General features: G+C 42.3%; 1 protein-coding gene and 1 long non-coding RNA gene across 2 annotated transcripts; one reads left to right on the top strand and one right to left on the bottom strand.

The window, feature by feature from the left end:
• Window positions 1–6,251: 6,251 nt before the first annotated feature.
• On the top strand, window positions 6,252–18,433 carry LOC119007128 (cytokine-dependent hematopoietic cell linker). Its single transcript, XM_037076532.1, has 17 exons — window positions 6,252–6,459; window positions 9,620–9,670; window positions 12,779–12,935; window positions 14,004–14,056; window positions 14,659–14,698; window positions 15,615–15,665; window positions 15,755–15,795; window positions 15,905–15,915; window positions 15,999–16,109; window positions 16,389–16,410; window positions 16,742–16,766; window positions 16,847–16,925; window positions 17,003–17,019; window positions 17,096–17,190; window positions 17,697–17,774; window positions 17,852–18,007; window positions 18,082–18,433. Exons 1-17 carry the CDS (start codon window positions 6,337–6,339, stop codon window positions 18,229–18,231), a joined length of 1,260 nt encoding a protein of 419 aa, XP_036932427.1. The 5' UTR covers window positions 6,252–6,336; the 3' UTR covers window positions 18,232–18,433.
• Window positions 7,732–9,669, bottom strand: LOC119007129. Its single transcript, XR_005071029.1, has 2 exons — window positions 9,082–9,669; window positions 7,732–8,495 (listed from the first exon to the last, which is right to left on the bottom strand). It is a non-coding gene; the product is annotated as an uncharacterized LOC119007129 (long non-coding RNA).
• Window positions 18,434–22,218: the final 3,785 nt, after the last annotated feature.

Here is a 22,218-nt window from a genome sequence, read left to right as displayed (position 1 = left end):
AAATGAGCTGCTAGTCTGTTTTTTTTTTTTTACAGCATCATGTTTAATGCAGAACGATCAGGAAATCACATCCGTGCGTTCACTTTCACTTTCCATGTTGTGAGCATTTCAGTTTGCCCAGCACTCCAGATGAAGTGACATTCCCATCTGCTGTCTTTCACGATTAAAGTTGCCATGCTAACACGCTAACGTCACGCTATCCAGGTAATGCTGAACATGACAAACATCACACCTGCTTAAAGGAACGGTGCACCATAAAAATGACAATTCAGTCATTAACTGCTCCTCCCTCATGCAGGTGGAAGGTCAGGTTAAATTTTGTAGTCCACGAAACATTTCTGGCGCTTCACAGCAAAAGAGAGTCGTAGCGTTCTCCAAAGCAACTGAAAAAAAAAAAAAGACTGCATAATAATCCATTTTACTCCAAGATCCCAAAATGATTCAAAAAGGTGTTATTTGCATCCTTTTTAAAACCTTCACCAAAGCTAATAGCATTATTACCCCGTCTGGTGTCAAGGGTGTAAATAAAGTCTTTTTGAATTAATTTGGAGACTTGAACGAGCTGAAATGGAGACATACTATGTTGTTTTTTTCGGTTTCTTATTTTATACATTAAAACAAGCAAGAACACTTCCATGCATGATTTTAGCATTTAGCTCAAAGAACCCCAACAGCTCTCATGGAGCTGTTAGCATGTCTGTCGACTCTTGTCCTCGTTCAACATGTAGCAGAAGTGAGATTTGGATCTCATCTCCAGTACGTGTGAGTCTTTAATTGGAGTTTATATCGACTGACGAGACAGTAAACACCTCCGCATTAGCATTACTGGCCTGCATGATCGGCCTGAATAAGAAGCAGGGCTGCCGGTGATCTGAATGTGCCTTCTAGCCTGCCAACGACCAGCGTGCTAGCACTCAGCTCATTAGCCCCGGCTCCTCTCGCTCAGACACACATCTTCATGAGACTCCACACCACAGCGGGGGGAATGACTGGGATAAATAAGGAATAATCAAGGAATCGTTCTGGCTGCGAGTTGACCTGGATATGGGGCTCCTTGCCGTCGCTGAGGCTCTGCCGGCACAGTGTTACCATTATAATGAGTGGAGCAGAGAGTGGAGACAGAAACCCCAACAGTACAATCACACTAATGCTGGAGGAGGAAGAGGAGGAGGAAGAGGAGGAGGAGGAGGAGGAGGAGGACGATCAGTTGTGGTGGGGTTCATGCGCAGGCTCGTCTCAGGCAACTTTTGCCACCGACAGTCTATATTTGGCGCGGGCAACATTTGCAAGATAAACAATAAGAATTTTTTTTGTTTTTTGTGACCTATGAATAAAACAGGCAGTGAGTCAGGCAGTCGTGGCTGATTGCAGAGGAGCGGCTCTCAAAAATAACAAAGCCAAACATCTACAATCTCAGCTGACTCGAGTTTCTTATGCAGCCAGCATGAAAGACATCAGAGGAGCCGACCAGATGAGAGAGACGAAGAACAACGGCGACGCCGGGGGGAGAAAAACAGAATGATGAGTGTGACCCTTCAAACACAAATCAGGCGATGCAAAAGAATATTTTGTGCCCGTCAGTTTGTGAGTAAAACGAGTCATTTGATGATTAATTACAATAAGTCAAATGGGAAATGAGTCATTTTGGAAATTATTCGTTTTTGCTCTTGAAGTGTTTGGACTAAACCCAATCGATGCAGATACGCTCAAACCGACCACTTCTTGTGAAACGTTAACATTTGTTCAGGTTGAGTTTTCTGTTTCTTTCTCATCACAGCTCATCACCTGTTTCTGTCACCATGACTACGTTTAGACACTGTTGTTCTCAGAGGCCCCGTACGACTCCGGTCTGGAACAACCAGCCACCCCAGTTTCCCCCAAATCACTGAATAAAGTTGTGATTTTTGCACAGTGATCTGGGAGCTTTGGTCTCTGGCAGCACACTCCTCTGGTAACATTCAACATCATTAAAAAAAAACGTTTGCTGGGAGGAAACTGTTCATGCAGCCCTGAGTGCAGGATGAGTCACCTAGACTTTAAAAGATTTTCCAGGAAGGTAGAAACTCACTACCACTAAAAAAAAATACCTTAAACGTATGTTTTTTAATTTGCCTGACACTGGTGTGTAGATGAGATATGGAGTCAGACATATGTGATGTAAAACACTTTCATTTTGGGTTTCATGGGAACTTATGATCCTCTGGTTTGACTGTGCAGCCTTGTTAGGTTGGAACTCCTCCACCCTTCGCTCCACCTCATGATGTGACAGGTGGCTAATAAGCACATGATGTGAACGCGATCTACCTCGGACGGAAACGCTAACTGCTCACACAGTTTCCTGAGGAAACGAATACCTTTCTCTTTCTTTCTCTCTTTCTCTACAGCTCTGCTTGTCACAATCTGAATTTCCAGCTGACGGACCGAGGATCTTCACAAAGTTCACAACGCCATGACACATTGCTGCAGTATCAGATCAGGTATCTTCCTCAATGAGGGTAATATTTCATGTACAGGACATTCGTTTTCTAGTCAACTTCAGCGGTGAGCCAGCGCCGGTCTCCGTCCATCCATCATGTCCTGACCTTCAGCACGGTGCCCTGCCGGCGGCCCCGGGGCACGAGGAGAGTGACTAATGTCGTCTCAGCCGCCACCTCCCCGCACCAAAGGCCCCTGATATCCATCCAGTATTATCCGACCCTGGCGTCTACAGATTTCTATCGCTGCTCGCAGCTTTAATTATTCACGCTGCTGAATCACACTCTCACCAGAGAGATAGCCAGACTGGCCAGACTGCCTGCCCTCTCTCCCTCTCTCTCCGATCTTATCTCTCTCTGGCTGTATGACACTATCTCATCCTTCTCTTATATTCTGGAGATTAGAAAAGACAACAGCTGGGCTCGCTGCTGACTGAGAACACAAAGGGTTCAGCGTAACAAAGCAAAAACAAGAGTTAGTTTCACCTTTTGCACTCTTACATCCATCACATTTCATGTTTACCAGTAATGGACTGATGAATATTGGGAGGTCGATACTTTGACACTAGCAAGCTGCTCATTTGGCATCGACTCCTTTAAAAAAAATCGATGATAAAAACTATATAAATATGAAACATGGGTGGCTTTGCAACACTTCTGTAGCTCCGTCATCTCTAACTGGCTCATGTCACATGACCGTGGAGAGAGTGACATGAAAGTTGTGCGCTAGTGCATCTGCGAGAGAACGGCAAGAAGGAGACTGGTGATGTGTGATGTGGTGTTGCTTTTCACCTGCTGCTAAAAATACAGCCAGATGCACTATTTGTGAAAAGGAAGTCTCACAGAGCAGCAAAAAGAGTAACCTCTTCAAACATTTAAAAACAGCTCGCCCTGAAAGTAACGAGGAGGGCGAACAAAAAGAAGAAGGTGCCCCAAAAACAAAAGTAATCTGCCAGCGGTTGTGTTGGTTTTACAGCCACTTCTTTCATAATGTAAAACTCCTTTTTTGGGGGGCATCACGTGATGATGACTCAAAACCTGGTGCTCGTCTTGATGAACCAAACCATCCGAGGAGTCAGGCGATATGGATTCATCCTCTGGGGAACATGAATGTCTGTGCAAACTTTCGATGGACTGACCGACAGACTCGGCTGAAAAAAGACACGTAAGATGTTCTCAAACATTTGTTCTCTTGTGTTTTGAGACGAACATGTTCTCTCTCCTTTTCTAACCATAGATTGGGTGTGACTGCTTCTGCACAGCCACAAAGTGTAGATGTCATTATAGAAACATTTACACAAGCGTTAAATAGATAATCCGTGACAGTTCTGTCATCGACAGGAAACATCAGCCCACATTCACCATCACGTTGTGGTTATTCTGCGTAGAGAAGGGCCCCCTGATGCCGACTACCTCTGCAGCTGTTCGATGATCTCGTACTCGATGTGGTTTATCATCACGATCACACGTGTCCTTCCTGTGGAGTTTTGGAATTCAGCGTCATGACTTTACCTTCAGCGACGAGGTCTTTCGGCGCATGAAGGACTTCATGCAAAATCCTGAAATTTCGGCCACACATGCACACACACCTCACCCGAATTCAACCTCTGTGTTCCTCGACCCCCCCAGGCTGGGACTCTGGATCTTATTTCTCAGTGACAGGTCCAGGGCAGAAGGGGGGGAGAAGAGGGGAGGACGGCTCATTTTTTGGCTGCCGGGAGGTGGACGAGGAGGGTGAGGGGACGGGGGTGGAGGACACAGGATGAGCTGCCAGATTGACAGGCCGATGGGGCTGTCGCTGGAGGCCAAGGTGTAGAGATGTTCGGGGAGTTGGCGTTTGCGGGCTCAAACGATAAGCATCAGTGAGAATATGAGAGGCTAGATGGTAATCTTTCACAGGAAGTCAAGCTATACCATTGCAGAAGAAACCACAGGAGAGAGGCTGACCTTGCGCGCCTGTGCTCAGCTGCATCGGCCCGGGCCTCCGAGCCGCTGCAGACAGGAAGATACTCTGACATCGCACCGCTCCGTTTGAAAAACAAAAGGCGAGTCTGGTCTGAAGTTTGTGTGCTGATCGCAGAGGAAGTCATTCACAACTTTCTCTTGTGACGGTCAGTTTTGAACTCGAGGTTTTAACTTAACATTTATCTGAGTTCTGTGTGGATTTTAGTTGTAGCTGAAACTGAAATGCTCACTGTGATTTGTGCAGCTCAGTAAAAACAGCAGCGGCAGACAGAGTTTGATGCTGTAATGAAGGAGTGAGGGATCATGGGAGTTGTTGTCTTCATCGTTAAACAACCCAACTCTGCCAATTAAAATCCATCTCGTGACTCCACTCGGGACTTGAGGCAGAAATCACGTTTGAGTTTTATTCACGTTACGTTGAGTCACATTCATTTCCTGTTATGTCATTTTATTCTTGAGTGTTTCTAGTGTTTCCCCAGAAGTTACAGCAAACTGAGAGGTTGAAGTGGATCTGACTCCACTGACGAGCGACCAGATGAAACTTGAATATTACAAACAAGTTTGGTTCAGAAAAAAAAATATGAAATAGTTTTTTCAGACATTTTAATGCATATATGTTACATATTATGCCTGTAAAGCAGCGTTACAACAATTGATTTATTCCTACAAGCAAAGTTTCACATTACAAGTTATCAAAAAAGCTGAAGTTTAATCTAACTTTTATTTTTATTCGTAGCACTTCAAGCTCAGCTTCAGATATTTTTGTAACGAAGACGTCAGATGAAGCAGCTTTTAAAAGACTAAAACAGAAGAACTGAACTCCATTTTTGGGACCCCGGCGTCGTTCAAAATTCAAAACGATGAACTATGAACGAGTTGATTTAAATCCGTGTGAACTGAACATTGAGCCGCATGTTTCGTCTGTAACTCAGACATTGTTCTTTTCTCTTAAGGTTAGAACGAACCTTCAGGTAGTTGCGGTGAGTGCCGTATATTGTTTGAGGTCAGGCTTTTTTTTAAGAGGAGGCCTTTGAGCAGAATGTCACTTATGTAGTTTCCTGTAGATTCGAGTAACATCGAGTGTCGGTGTGTCCTGTTCTCACATCTCTGATTTCTCTGCTTCATTCGAGCTCTTACAGTTCAGCTCCTCTCATCGTCTGAACAGTTTAACCATCAGTCTCATATCAACTCCGAAGATTTCTTCACCTGATTTTTAAAGTGTGGCCTAATTGGCAGTTGACTCGTCATTAAGTGTTTATGCTGTGGGATGTAAATATCACTCTGAAAGGTTAAACTTGAATAAAATATTGTCACAAATTAGAATTTGGTTCGCCTTCCTGTTTGATATAGAACTGATGCCAGATGATGATCTAATGAAAGGAGTAAATGTCACCCGGCTTCCTTTTTTGCACTCGGCAGAGCAGGTGTTGAAATGTCACCGTGTTCCTGCTCGAATTAAGAGAAACAACCCGCAGCGCCGGCAGATTCATTTGACCCTGATTTATAGAGCAAATGTTCTGAGCCTGGTCGTCAGATTTGCTCCAGGAACTTGCACCTTTTTATTACATTTTGCGCAGCTTCACACTTGCGAAGTCGTCAACGCCGTCTAACGACGTCACAGGTCGAGGGCGAGTCTCCTGATCAAGCTGTGATGGTCCGATGCAGCTTAATTTACATGTCGTTTATCAAAACAGTGTTTCCACACAGTATTAGTAACTTAAAGCTCTCTGGCGACGCGACACGCCGCCCTCCACACACAAACCTGTGACTGTCTCAAACAGCAGTGAGGGCCTCTGGTTATAGGCCAGTCTCTCACCACACAGGAAGTCATTTTGGGTTACTGCAGTGGGCTGCGTAGCTGCGGCGCTCAGACTCGAGGCAGCCCAGGTGTTTCTGCATGTCGATAGGAGGGGAAGAAAAGCTGCAGGCGTTCTATTTCTGTAACCGAATTCATGCGACCGAGTTGGCAGAAATTACCGGACACCCACTGACGCAGGTGCGCTGGTTGTCTTCTGAGAAGGTGAGTTACGCCGAATCGATCTCAACTTCTAAGTGCCGGGGAGAGAGCGCGTAGAAGAGATGAAATAAATACCAAGTATAGAGATACGCTTTGCAGTGCAGTATTTTCAGTTACGGTTGAGAGTTGTGCTTTGATTAAAATCCAAGAACAAGTTTCCAGATGCTTTGAGATTTAAAATTTAACGTCATGTATAAACTGTAAAGTTCAGGCAGCTCATCTTAAATCGGAGCTGAAGTGCAAGTTAGGGAGGGACCGTTCGTCACAACGCAAAGAAGCACAATCACAAACCTCTAAATTAGAATTTAACTAAAAAAATATATCACAACAAAACCGATTTCTTAAAAGACGCACAAATACAAACTATGCAGCTCTGGATTTAGTGGTGTTGTACTTCTTGGCGGTGTCGTTCCCGGAATCAAGCGCATTTTTATCCGGTTTTGTCTCAGACTAAAGGAGTCAAGGATTTCCAGGAGGCCTGCAGACGCTCCCAGCGTTGTTTGTGGCGACTAAAACGGGACTTTTAAGCCAAATCATGATGTGTTTCTAATCCTAACCAAGTGGTTTCTTTTTTGTGCCTAAACCTAACCGGAGCACAGCGCACATCTTCAACTGTTATTTCACAGAAAACAGGTTTTGGTTGGGTCGACTGGAAGAGGAGAGTCACATTTTGTGTTAGTTGTTAGTGAAACAAGGATCATTCCACACATAAAACTCAAACTTTCGATGCTTCTTGATGATTTTATCTGGACATTTTGTGCGCTACACTTGTAAACACACATTCAGTAACAGGTGGATGAAGAGAGAAGTCTTCTGTTGGGGTTTTTATTTGGATGTGGATCCTTCAGATCAGTTTAAGGAGAGCTGCTGGTTTGCAGCGCGAGACTCTCGCTGGTCGGTCTCAGTTTCGTTTGTCATGAAACTGTCCAAAAAAAACCCAAAAAAACAAGTATAACACTTGTGTTATACACAGATTTGAAGTGTGTGTGCTTAACTATTTCCTGCAAAGTAATCTGACGATCTGATAATCAATCAGGTGGTAAGTTGTAATTTTGCTAACTGAGAAGATTTTATATCAGATACATTAAGACTTTTACTTAATTACTACTCCTATGTGTGACTTTTAGCAAATACTGAACTACGTTTTGGAGTTAAATGTACTTTTTATTCCTCTACATTTATTTGACAGCTGTAGTTACTCTGCAGGCTGAACAGGGCTAAATTTATTTGATATAAAATCAGCTTTAAGAAAACAAAAACAAAACATGACTCCGATTATCAGAAAAATTCAGATTTATTAATTGACCCAAATACAGAATAAAAGATCATGTTAATGTAGATTTTTAATCTACCTTATTTGCACTTTTGAATGAATGAATCCAAATGTCACCAGAAAAATTAGTTTTGATTCTTAATTAATTAAGAATTTAATATCAGATGAGTCAAGACTTTTCCTCTTCGTGTGACTGTCACTTATAGAAAAGTAATATTTTAACATGAGATCTTAACTTTTAAAGAGTATGTATGATTTTTAACACAGTGCTAATTTAACACATAATTTCCTCAGACGAGAAAATAGTGAACAACGACAGTGAAAAACATTTTGTGACAAACGATCCTGATGTCTTCAGTGTCTGATCTGGTTTCTCTCACTGAGCGTCTTCTCGCTCTCTCTGCCGTCGATACTCTCTGAAGGCCGGGTCACAAATCTTTAAGTAGTCGGGCGGTTTGAGGTGCCACCCGTTCTCCGCAGGGCAGAACTTTATCTTCCAGGCTGAACTGCTCCATGCATCTAATCTCCTTCCTTTTCATACGTCTCTTCCAACACCACTTCCCAGTAAGCTCTGCGGAGGAGCCAGATGGCCCCGCTGAGCGTCCGACCACAGAGCCAAATCCAATCCCCAGTTTGATTCTCTCTTTTGGGACCGTCAGTTGGGAGCCTGTAACGTCTCCTGGCAGTTTCACAATCCCCGGGCCTCGCTTAAATGTCCGTCCTTCTATTCTGGGAAGGTTTCCTTCCTGCTTCCTGTTATGTTTTCCTTCAAAGCCAAAGGGATAAAAAGATACAATCCCGTCAATTGAGGAGTGATTGATTGGCCCTGACCCTGTGCCTCTCTCTTCCTCTTCCTGCCTCTTTCTCAGGAAACATGATTTTTAAATTATATTAAGTCTTCAAAGGACTCATGGATCAGTGCTTGTTCACTCATGTGAAGGGCTCGTTGCAATATGCTTTTAAAATAACAAAGAACAAATGTCTTTTTATCAGGACTGATACTGAATGAATGAGGATGTACTGAAGAAGCAATCAGCCCTGCACAAGGTGGAATAAACACAGAACGTGACCTAAAGGATCAAAACAATGTCCCTCCAACTCCAGCCGTGTTTCCACAAAGTGTTTTGAAGAATATCGTATTTCAAATTTTATGTAAACTGCAAGATCTGGAAAAAGTCCTCTAATTCGCAAAAAAACTTGTCTGCTCACTTGAGGTGTTTTTTGTCTTTTGGGAATCAGAGATCAGAGTCAATGTGAGTCTAAATGTTTGACTCTGACGCTCTCTCGCACCGGTGCGAGCTGCTCCGGACCTCACAGTTCTGTTTTAGGCACCAGAACTTAAAATAAGTCACCTTTGACTTCTGGTGGTCCTCTTGTTATTTTGATCATCGTATGTTTGTTTTGTGTGATTTCCAGGATTTTGTTTGTTTTGTTTTCCTTCCTCTTTGCTTCTTCTTTTCCCTGCACACCTGTCTTACCTGAGTTCTTCCCTTGTCTGCTTTCCCTCCACACCTGTGCTGCATCTCCTTCGTTAGCTCCTCCCTCCTCCCAGTGTTTGTCCATGTATTACTCTCACCTGTGTTACCCGTGTCTATTTGTATTTAAGCCCAGTCTTTTTTAATCGAGTCATGCTGAAGAAATCTCTTCATCCGAGCCTCACCAGGGCACAAATCTTGAGAGAATGATGATATAAAAATGATTTACTAATCCATGAGGCTCAATTGAATGTTGCAAAGATTAACCAAACATGTCTGATCTTTTATGTTTGAGCTGTCAGTCTCAAGCAGCTCAGTTTGTGTGTGAAGACATCTCTCTGCTGTGGACGGCCACATTCTTTAGCAGGACACCAAACTAACGATGTTTTTCGTTTCTGCTTCGCTCCCTCGTTAGCTGCAGAGAGAGAGAGAGGGAGGGAACAGCCATGAGTCTGCTGTGATAATGGTGAGTTATGGCGCCCCGTGCACACTGTGTTTTCCCTGATGGCTCCACACCAGCGTTCCCAGGGGAAGCTTTAGGAGTCTGCAGCCCCTCTGTGTAATCACCTTTTAGCAGAGGAAATGAGTAAAGAGTGAGAGTCTGCTCCGTCATTGTTAGTGCACAGAAAGAGGAACACAGAGCAGGAAAAAGGACTATTTTTACTGTGATTTATTGCAGTTTATCAGGAATATATTTCATTTTATTCAATCATACTAAAACTCATCATATTTTAACAACATTTTGACACATTTATTCTGTATTTTAAACATCTAGATTTTAAAAAATCAAGGCTGTTAATTCAGAAAAACAACATTCATGCCTCGAGAAGATGAAAATAATTATTTCCTGTACATTTTTCTTGTGTTGGCTGCACGCTCAGCTCTGATTGATGACATTAATGAATCACTGTTAATTGCACACAAACTGTGTAACAGTCTGTTAGTTTCACTGTTTTTTTGGGAAACCTGCCATTAAAATCAGATCAGCTTTTACGATCGACTCTCTCTGTGTTTGCTCTGCAGCACAGAGCGATGGCACAGCTCCAGTCTCTCCTCTGATATGTTTCTCTAGCTTTACACTCGCAGTGGTGCTGTAAGGGAAAGTGAGCACACACAGTTACTGTAGGATGATGACAGACGTCCCTTTTTTTTTTTTTGGTTGATTCGAACATGTGAAGAGTGCAGTGCCCTCGCTACTCGCCGCAGGTCAGGAGCTGAGAAATATTTTCATTCAATTATTAAATCTTCAGCAGTGTCACAGGCGCTGTTGATGGTGCTCAAGAGAGTGTGTGTGTGTGATGTTTGGACCGAAATGTGATGAGCAGAAAATAAACAGAACAAAAAAGAAAATTCTATCAGCAACTGGATTTAAAAAAAAACAACAGAAAAAAAAATATATATGATGATTAAACAACCCATATTATACAGTCTACACATTTACTTTGACTTTTTCTCAAGTACTATCCATGTGGGTGACTTTGAAAATAATATTTTAACAAGATATCTTTACTTTTACTAAGTATGATGTTGTGCTAACACTGCCACAAGGAAACTTGTGCAGGATGTGAAAAAAAGGATGTGCAAGTAAATCTAATTGCACACAGGGATTTTACAGGATAGCTACACAGTTTAAATATGAGAGATTTACTGTATAGATATATGTATATATATTTTATAGAATTTAATAAAAAGAATATTTCCCTGAGGTAAGTAGGGCAGGGTATCTGTGATGTTCACATGGTGGGCTAAAAAAATAAAATAAACTTATTTATTTAAATAATTAACTGTATAATATGAAATGTTGTGCACATATAGAGGAAAACATCAACGTTATTGTCTTTCCAAATAAACTCCCAGGCTTCATCACGTGTGAAAACATATGAAACAAGGAAAAAAAAGAGACGTTTTCTATGTTGGGTCAAATATTCACAGAGTGGCACCTGCCGGACAAAAACACCAATTTCCGATCTGGACTCTCGTAATTACAAAACAACCATTTCTGATGCAGAGTGCGAAGCTTTTATATTGAGCGACAGAAGCTGGTTTGTTCTGTCTCGACTGACGCACCCACAGATCATGTATCCACCCTGATATCAGCCCCCTTTTTTTCACAGCTTCACCCACAGCTGCACTAAAATACACAGTGAGGAAGCACTTTGCATCGTGTTTCTTCACAGAATCAAGACGATGCTGATCGCCCAGCACACGAACACGATGCCACAGACCGTCACTGTCACTGGAGTCTCATTTCTTAATATATCCCAGACTTCATGTGTGTCCGTGACTGCGAGCAGAGAAGCTTTGAAAAGGAAATCCCTCGAGACGAGCGGTGTGTTTTTATTGCAACACCTCACAGCAGCTTCCTGTTCTTATCACTGCTGTGTGTGCAAACGCTTTAACGGGTGGCTGTCTGCTCAGATCATAATACTGTATGTTGGTGTGTGGAAAGAGCAAAAAGAAGCAAAACTTGTTTCTGTTGGGTTTTTTTTTTATAGCAGATTAGTAAATTATTTTTCTAACAGACTTGTTATATAAAAAACTTACCCTGGGGGCTGGGAACCTTTTGGAGGAACTAAATTGAGACCAGCATCTAAATGAAGATCCAGGGACGTTACTTCCCCCCTCACAAGTCTCTGTTTTAGAGATATCACTTCATAAACGCGGAGGAACTTTGAGGGAAGGGCCGACAAAGTTCAGGTCATCGTCACGAGCAAAAAAATATTTCCTGGGTCTCAAAGTTTGAGATGACGTGACCTTATCTGCACTGCTTCTTCCTCTTTCACACATTTGATTCTAATTTAGTTTTCCATTCATGACATGGACATAACAGTAACGTCTGTGCTGCAGCGAACGATGTGAACGCACACGATGATCTGCACTTGATGTTTGAAGCAAGGTGCTTATTTACAACAGAGGGGCTTTTCCACAGTTAAAGGGTCAATGCGTAGTTATTGCAGGAAAAAAATTAAAACCCAGAATTTTAATATTTACAATATTTATGAGGTAATAATACAAGCTCAGATGTATTCATGTTTTCCATAAGTGAATAAACAAGCTGGTCTCAGAGGAAAAATAAGATCCCAGAACACTGTTTGAAGCTAGAAAGGTGGCAGGGTCCGCCACATGTAAACAAAGTGAAACAGTATGAAACTGCGTCGCCCCTTAAGGTCAGTTTGTTTATCGGCTTGCTGAGGAAATCAGTCAGTGAAGATCTTCTGATTAGAGTGTCTTCACTTTAAAATTAGAAAAAGAAAAGAAAAGCTCAAAGACTCAGAACTATAGAAGTGCAGACGTTTGTGTGATTTTGTATCAGGTGTGAGAGAAGAGTTGCAACTCTTCCGGCCATGATTTAACACCTCTGTCAGATTTCCAGCTCGGAGGGTAAACAGTCCCAGAGTTTTCTAAGAGCAGAGTGTGGTAAAAAAAAAACCAAAAAAAAACAACACATTGATTGAGAGCGGCGTGTTTCGATTGGTTACGACATCCAAACACGAACATGCAGTCTGAGGATTATGAAGTTCTGTCTGCTGCTCGCTTGTTTAACGTCTCTATTTTTGCTCTTTCCTCTCCGCAGGATCGCAGCAGGGTTAGCAGAAGCAGAAATCTAAGATGTGGTAACTACAACAACAGCCTCACCGAGTCTGATTACGACGTGGTGGATGACCAGAAGGAAGTGCTGAACGTGTGCATACTTCCTGCGAGGCCCATACACGGCGAGCAAGAGTACGCAGGTTAGAGAGGAACGATGACACTTTTGTTTCACATCTTACTAACAATCTTACCTTACTTTCAGTTCTCATTTACTTTCGGTAGTTCAGGTTTTTTTTGAGGGTTCAGTTTCATGTTGTCCTTAGTCTTCTGATCCACGTTGACTTCTCACTGTTTTTTAAATGACTTTGTGAAGGGGTTTAGTTTTTATTGCTTGTGTTGTTACACGTTTCTCTTTAGTACAAACTGAACATCTTGACAACGTGTGAACAAGAGTTAACCACAAAGCAGCTGTCGCTCAGACACCGAGAGACTCACACTGAGTAACTCTGAGCAGCTGAAGGAGTAAATGTGACCTTTAACGTTTGTCGCCGCCCGTCGTACTCTTATCGATCCTGTTTAATCCTGCATAAAAAAAAGTAGACATTTATAAAGACTTGATTGATCTCAGAGGGGGGAAACTGATTAAATGAAGATAAAATAAAGTAACTTATATCCAAATAACTGAGGACTCGCTGCACCAGGCTTAAAGAGGTGTTGAGTGTGGGCACGTTTCCTTTTCCTCTGGTGAACATCATTAGAATGAAGCTGAATGGAGCTCCACCGCAGACTGTGGTGAGAATGAAAGCAGTGTGGATCTGAGAGGCAGGCAGGGAGGGAGGGAGAGCTCCTGCTGAGTGAGCATGATCTGCCGGTGGGTCTCCAGGGCCATCTGTTGGCTGAGTCGGACTGCGGGAGATTACAATTATCCAGCAGCCGAAGGGGAAGCGAGGGAAGCGTGGAGTGTGAATAGACTCCCTTTACTCTCCTGCATGTTTGTGGCCCACAGCCAGGGGCCTCACAGCTGCACGTCCACAGCTTTATACCGAATGTGGCTTTTTAAATTTGCTCACACTTGGAGTGTTCTCCCTCTGTAATCAATACAGTCTGCTGCTGCTGCTGCTGCTGCTGCAGCGTACTGCTGGGACCGGCAGCAGCCGAGTTTACAGCAGCGATACAAACTGTTTCAACTAACGCTGGAGCTTCTGAAACTGCTGTCATTACTGCGGCTGATGAGACTGCGGGCATCTTAACTTCTTTTGCTTTTCAAGACAGGAGTTTTCCAAGGTCATCGTCGGCTCAGAGCCTGTCGTCACTCTCCTCAGTAAGATTTATCTCTTGTTTTCTCTAATTTAATATCCATCTCTGTCGCATTTAAAGATTCTCTGCAAGCCACAGATTTGCACTGATGAACTCAGCGGAGGAGCCAGTCTGAGTGATTTCTCTTATCAACAGGCTCCGTCGCAGATTCGTGCTACGATTTTCACTTAACAACCAAATTCACAATGATGATGTTTTCACGATATCCATGGAAATTTAAAAACAAATTACTAGCTATCAAATCTGTCTTTATTTACTGTGTGTTTTTGTCTTTTCTTGGTCTCTTGGCCTCAAAAGACGAGTGTAGGGAGGCTGAGAGAGAGTCTGTAACCAAAACTGCAAACAGAGAAATTACTGTCAACTCCTCACTGGTGGAAATGCAGTCAGGTCAACTAACAAACAAAAGAAATCGACAAATCCAGGCGTCAAAAAACCAAAACATGATCTCATCCTGCAGCCTGTGTTTTTATAGCCCAGACCCGACCAGAACACAACCACAGTGTTCACGACATAATTACTGAAAATAAACAATCTGTGGTTTGCAGAAAAGTACATCACCAACATTTATTCTGGTACTATTATAAACATGTTCTGTCTCTCCATCAGAGCAGCTCCAACCTCCGCCTGAGAGAATTCCCTCGACCAGGTAAAGTGACAGAGTCCTCCACAATCTGAATTTTGACCAGCGCGGTAACAACTTTCTGTGGAAAATGCCTCCGTAGCAAACTCCAGATTTTCCTGTTTGAAAGAGATCCCGTCTCCGCTCTCCGACCTCATGACTTCTCTCTGCTTGGCCACAGGCTGCTGCTCTGCAGAAGTTACACAGGGTCACTTAACCTGCATTATTCAAGAGCTTGCATTCAATTAAATGTCTCTGTGGGATGTACAAGAGTTGCTCATGAAAATGAAAACACTGAGAGGAGATTTTCAGCCGGTTTGTAAGGAAGCTGTTCACTGCCGGACAGTCAGACGCAGAACGTTTATTCGTTATTTTATTGATTTTACAGAAAATGATTTTCACGGCTGAATGAATGCACATAAAGGCTGGATGATGTTTTAAATCACACGCATACGTTAATTCAATTAGAGTCTTGATTTAACCTTGTCAGCACCAGAGTACAGAAGCTGAAAATGTTTATGGAAAATGATTTATTTATCTAAAGAGCTGAACGTTTCCTGCATCCAAACCAGCTCCACCATGTCTCAATAAAAATGAAGGTCATAGTTGAATATTATCTTTTTCTTCTGTTTTTATTTATGAAATATATATATATATATATATATATATATATATATATATATATATATATATATATATATATATATATATATACTACAATTACTAAATTAATGGGAAATGAATGAGTTTTTTTGTTTGTTTTTTTGCCAGCAGCCGTACGGCTCCTGACCTCTATATTTTTGAGCGAGTGATATTAAATCAGTTGTGGGATTACATGTTTGATGTTTTAAAAAAAAAAGAAAAGAAAAAAAAATAGATACTGTGTGAATGACAGAATCATACTTCTGTATGCACATAATTACTTTCCCTGCATTAAACACAGGGCCGGCTATCAACAGAGACCTGAAGCCGGGTAGAAGAAAGACCATATTCGGTAAGAAACTCCACAAAATTGACTTTGCTCACTTTCACCCCGCCGGCCTCAGAAGCATCCCCCAAAATATTCACATGTGGCTCTTACAGAGAGAAGGCCTGCACCTCCCATCAGGAGAGCAGCAGACCAGGTAAACTACCTGCCACGTCTGCAGCTGATCTCATGACTGATCCTGTTTTCTGTCTTTGTTGAATCTCATTAAACACTCGCCTGACTTTCTCTCTCTCCTGACATCACAGCACTCACACAGGTAATTTGCTCAGCCACGACTTCAAGTCGTTCATTACCAGTGTTGATGAATGGACTTTGGGCTAAAGCTTTATGCTCCTCCAGGCACTCTCCATCACCTCCACCTCCACCTCCACCTATATCTCCACCACCCTTCACCTCAGAGTTGGTGAACCACCTGCCTGGGCTGACTCTGCACGAGCCCCGCGGTGAAGAGTGAGTACTGTTTTTACCCTCTGACTCAGGAAACCAGAGCATCAGCGTTCCCCGCTGAGAGTCTGCAGCTTATTAAACTCGACCCTGAGTGACTCCGTCCTCCGTGTGGGTGCTGCAGAGTGGACGGAGGCCCTCTTGGTTCACAGCTTGTACGGTGCAGCAGTGGCACCGCCTGCTGGTTAGAAGGAGAACGACAGAAAAAGGCTTCAGATTTTCTTTTTCTTTTACAAATATCGATGTGATGCGTGAAACAGTAAAACTCTCCTTTCTTCTTTTCAGTGGGAGGAGAACAACTAGACAAGTAAGTTGTCAAAAATCATCAGACATGATGTTTCAGCTCAGATTTTATATTTTAAAGTATTGTTTACATGTCTTGTGGTTTTCGAGGGTTGGGCTCCTCTTAGAGAAAACATCCTTATCTTCTTCTGTGGTGCGAGGACAGTACAGTGCAGCGAGGGAGAGACTCAGAGAACAAAAGTTGCCCTGAAATAATGTAGTTTTCTACTCGCTTCCATGTACAAATCCTTTCTTTAAACTCAATAATCAGTCAGTGTTTTTCCAGTATCATTTTGTTGATTATGTTTTATTCTGTTATTGTTTCAAACTAACTGTCTTTCAAACACTTTTAATAGGCAGAGTTCAGTCCACATTCCCACGGTAAGACATCAGCTACCGTGAATGTCACAGTTTGCTTTCTAACATCTTGATGGTTGTAATAATGCTGAATGTGTTTTCAGGTCTACAGCGAGCGGACAGCGTCCATCATAACAACCAGAGACGTTCTTTGGATCTGGAGACTCATGATATAGAATTGAGGTGCGACTTGTTTCTCAGGTATATCAGGATATCTTGTTATATCTGATTTACATTTTTTGCTTTCTGTCTTTATTCAGGTCACAACAAAGCCTTGGTAAGTGACGTCGCAGCTCTCTGGTGTCTTTATACAGACATTGATTCAATAAGTTAACGTTAAATTTTGCTTGTAGAAAGAGTGGCATCAAAACGTCTCCACCACGAGTGGCCTCAGACCAAAGAAGACATCGACCAGCATGAGTTTGTTCCGATGGAAAAGCCCCAACAGGTACACTGTCTGCTACTTAAAGGAAAAGTTCACCAAAGAATAAAAGTCCAAGTTCTTTTCTGGAGCTCCGAAACAACTGATGTAGATGTCGGCTTCTTTTAAAACATAATAAAAGAACTGAAAACATCAAGTGACTCCATTCAGCTCAACAGGTGTAACCCAAGTCACAAGTAAAAAACTTCTTTCTTTTTAAGTCTATTTGATATCTTGGGGCTTCTGGAGGCTCGCAGTATGCTGTGCAAGCTGTATGGAAACATTTTATTTGTTTTTCTGTCGTTTTTTTTCACATTTTAAAACAATTCCCCATCTACTTCAGTTGTTTAGGAGAATGTTGTAACGCTGCGAAGCTCCACAAGTGTTTTGTGAACTATGAATCCTCAGCTGACTTTCCATCGGCATGCGATGCGTTGAGTAGTTCAGGAGTACATTTTCATTTTCTGGTGAACTTGTCCTTTAAAAACACAATGCAATACAATGTGTTCACCAAGCTCTTTGATACTTGGCAGACCTCCTGTGAAGAAGACTGGTATGTTGGGACTTGTAATCGAGTGGAGGCTGAGCACGCCTTACACCTGGTGAACAAGGTATCTCTTCTCGTATGAAATGAGTCACAGAATGATTCACCTGCAGCTCAGCTGAGACAAGTCTTCTGTTTCATTAGGACGGGGCCTTTTTGGTACGAGACTGCTCCGTCAACACCAACAGCGAGCCCTTGGTTTTGTCTGTGTATCACGAGAGGAAGGTTTACAACGTTAAAATCCGGTTCATCGAGAGCACGGGAAAGTTCGCCCTGGGAACAAGCCAGCGATCCAACGATGTGAGTGGACGGATTCATAAAGCTGGTTCAGCAATCACTAAATGTGCTGTGGCTCACGTCTTGTTTCTCCTCAGATGTTTAACAGTGTGGCAGACATCATCAAGTTCCACTCCATTTTCCCAATAATCCTCATCAGTGCCAGAAATGCACCCAGATACCCAGAAAACTGTGTTGTGCTGACATGTCCGGTAACGAGAAGGGATGTGGACCAGCTGCTGCAGTAACACACACACACACACACACACACACACTCCAGGAGAGAGGATATGGTGAATCCCATCTGGTTTGTCACAACCGATTACATCTCCATGTTTCCCCAAAACATCCAATGAAGTTCAACGTGAGCATGTGAGGAAGAAGCTGACTGTGTAAACAAATTGTCAAAGTGTTTGTTTGTATCAATAAAAACTTGTTTCCTGTGTTTTATCTGAGTGTTGTGTTCTTACTTTTAAACACAATGTTTGTGCTTTAACAGACACAAAATGGCACCGTAGCCAAAAACGTAGAGAAAAACACAGTAGTGACAATATTAAACACGTATTTACTCAAGTTGAAGCACAGAGATTTGTTCATAAAAAGGCTTGTGTAAAAGTAGAAGTGCTGATTCGACTTAAGTAAGAAAATGACTGATCAACTTCCACAGATCATACCAGTGAACATCCAGGGTTTGGACATAGAGCTGGTGGAAAAAATACAAAACCGTGCTGGTGGTCACCAGCAAGACCAGCATATGTTGTGTCTTGGTGCTGGTCTATGCTGGTTTTTTTTCCAGCAGGGAAATCCAATCTGATCTAATCTAATCTAAGAAGAAGAAATGTGTTTTAAAAAAGGTGTAAAAGTAAAAAGTGTCCCTCTGAAGGATGTTTCTACCAGTGACTGACCTCTGCAAGATGCTCCCAGCATACTTCACTGGCCTAATGTAAGCTAGCTACTGTTAGTGAGGTTAAAGTTTACTAACCTTAGCGATGTTACCATAAGAAGTGTTAATGGTTGCTGATTGCAGGGCAGCAGGAAGGCTGGAGCTGATCCCTGACACTGGAGAACACCCGGGACAAATTGTTTGTTCAGGCTTAAATGTGCTCAAACAAATTAAACCAAACAAACACAAATAACTGAAAATTCCCCTCAGATGCATTAAAACTCAAGTAAGGAGCCTGTTTGTGAAACGTGAGGAGCAGAAAGTTCTGATGTCTGTGTTAGAATGACGGGAGATAAAGTTGTATACTGCACGTGATGTTCTTTAAGTTTAACACGGGCCTTGAATGCTATTTGACACATAACCTTTGTCCCAGAATGGACAGGGGTGATGACTTACTCCTGAGCAATGTTGTTTCTGTGTTACTAGTAACTCTGTCGAGAGGGTTGATGTCTGAACTACAGGTGTGGGTGTAACTTTGGGTTGTGTGGGTTGTTGCCAGACCATTTCATGATGATGGCTGAAGCGTCAAGACAGATTTCTCTCTCCTGTGTTCAGTCCACTGTTCTCAATAGATTCCCACAACAATAGATATTCAAATGAATAAAAAGATCCACTTAAGTACCGTGTGTGTGTGTGTGTGTGTGTGTGTGTGTGTGTGTGTTTGTTTGTTTGTGTGAGACTGAGGAAGCAACAGAAGAGGTCTCAGTCTGTGTTTATCCTGCGTCCTGCCATCTTGCCGCTGTGTTGTTATCTGGACAGGACATATATTTTCTTTGAGATGGAGATCACCGCTGGCAAGTGTCCGGTCGGCACATTAACTAGCAGACAAAGTCTCTGAAACCTGGAGGAGTCTCGGCAAAGTTTGACCAACTCCCCCACATTGACATTCCACAGAGTGAAGAGATTACAGAGCCACTTTGGGCCGGTGAAGGTCTGGAAGACTCTCGCTTCCACTGCGCTCTCTGAACAAGGCTGCAAATAACAATTATTAAAGATACGATATGTATCATTCCACAGGTTTCCACACGGTAACGATGCATTTCATTTGGCTGCTTGTCTCGTTAACATCCAGGAGAGAGTTCTGGTCGGGATGAGACTAAAACAAATCTCGCCAAGCATTACACATGAGAATTAAGTTTACTTTACATTTACTTTCAACCTTTCAGTGAACTCAGCACCCAGCAGAAGTTCACTTTCCCCTCCGGCTCCAGTCGACAGTCAACATCACAGAACATAAACTTTCAGCGATGGAGGACAGCTACTGCATCACTGCTGCAGTCAGGTCGATTAATGGGAGTGAGGATAAATCCCAACGACTTTACTGCAGAATAGAAATCTTTGCTGGGTCCAGATTGGTTCTGACTTCTGTCCAGAGTTCAATAGGGATTAAGTTTTATTCCCAAGCACATAGACGCATACTGTCACCATTTCTCTATAAAATGATCTTCCTATCTAGATGTTCTGTTCTACAGTTTGATATTCTTTTATTTTATTTGTAAAGAGACAATGTACAATATTAAACATAAATGTTGCCATTTGATGCATTGTGCATTGTCAGCTTAGAGTTATTTTACATCTGCAGCCCTTTTACTTACACACTCCTCAGTGGAACAGCTCATTCTCACAGTTACCTCCTCCTTTCTCCTCACAGTGACACACATCATCTCCATAACCAACTATTTTCTAAATCACAACACTAAAGCGTCCTTGATCTTGCCCATCTCATCCCAGCACCATGACATTTCTAAAAAATAAACAAATGAGGTTTACATTCTTTACTAACAGATGTCTTCATAGGAGAAGAGTTCAAGGACACTTTTCACTACCGTCGAGGGAGTCGGCATCAGGAACATTTCACGGAGAGAACACTGACTTTAGTCCTGCATCACGCGGTTACACACATCATTGTTTTCTGAGTAAACTATCACTTACACTTAACTTTTGTCTATGAAGGATGGGGAAGTTGATCCAGCTCCTCTAATATCAGTGCAGACAGGTGAGATAGGACAATAGATTACCAATATTAAAGCTATATAAAGCAGCTCTAGTGGCCAGGTAATGAATTACAGGCAGAAATGTCTGCTAAGCCTGTTGTTGGCGCTGTGAAAAGATGCCAATGCAAAGCCGACTCCTGCACGTCCAGGCCAGAATCAAACAGAGAACAATGGGGATCAAAGTAGATGATGATTCCCTCACGCTGTAGAAAACCATCAACCGGCTGTCGACTTCAATGTGTTTTACTGCAGGTTTGATAAAAGTCGCACCCTGACATCAAACAACCATCCCTCCCCTCCCCTCCCCTGAGGATCTGAGGACGTGTCGGGTCTTTAAGAACAGAAGAACAAGAAAGCTCGAGGCCAAGACGGTGTGTCACCCTCCTGTATGTAAAGCCAACAGCTGACTCCCATCAGAGACACGTGAAGTCCTCACGCGCTTCAAACAACAAACATCCCAGTTCCCTAAGAATCCCAGCACCTCAGGCCCTGACGCCTTTATCTTTTTTTTACCGTTTTCACACTAAACAACAAAGGTCTTTTCTCTTCTACATCCTCCTCTTGCTCAGATTGTGGAATAATACAACAGGGGTGGATGTAACTAGCCGTAGCTATGGAGGCTGGGAGGGGTAAAGATTAGGTTAGCTGTCTGTGGTGTTTTCACTGGTCCTTGTTTTGTTTGTTGTTGTTGTTTTATTTCCATTTATTCTTTGTTTTGTACCTAAAATGAGGAAAGTAACGAATACTCTGAGCAGTTTTTCAGAAGAATACTTTGTACTTTTACTCAATATCAATATTTCAGTAATGTAGCCACTCATACTTGAGTGCAGATTTTCAGTGCTGCTTTCACCACAGATTAAATAGCATATTTTCATATTTAAAAAAATATCAGAAAGCTTTCATTCAACAGATAATTGTCTGATGTAAGCTGGAGAAGTTTCATGGAGATATCTGTCCGTTTACATTTTGACCAACACGTATCTGTTCTCACAATCTGAGCCATAAATCTCAAACCTCAGCAGAACTCACGTACGCCAAACTTTCCGCTCCTGTTCTTGTCTATAATCTGAATGATTTAACAAAGGTGTTATTCTATATATGATTCATATCCGGATTTAACATTTTATTCCTAAAAACAAGGCAACATGTTTTGTTTTTTTATGGCTGTTGAAAGTATTTTCTGATTTATAGAATGATAAAAAAAAAAGAGAAATCCAAATTTATCTCCATAAAATAACCTTTGATTCAAATATGTCAGCAAAATGAGACAAGAACGATGACGCTGGTTTCGTCCAGCG

Source organism: Acanthopagrus latus, chromosome 18, assembly GCF_904848185.1.
Source record: "Acanthopagrus latus isolate v.2019 chromosome 18, fAcaLat1.1, whole genome shotgun sequence".
NCBI classification, from domain to species: domain Eukaryota; kingdom Metazoa; phylum Chordata; class Actinopteri; order Spariformes; family Sparidae; genus Acanthopagrus; species Acanthopagrus latus.
This window is presented reverse-complemented; position numbering and strand designations above follow the sequence as displayed.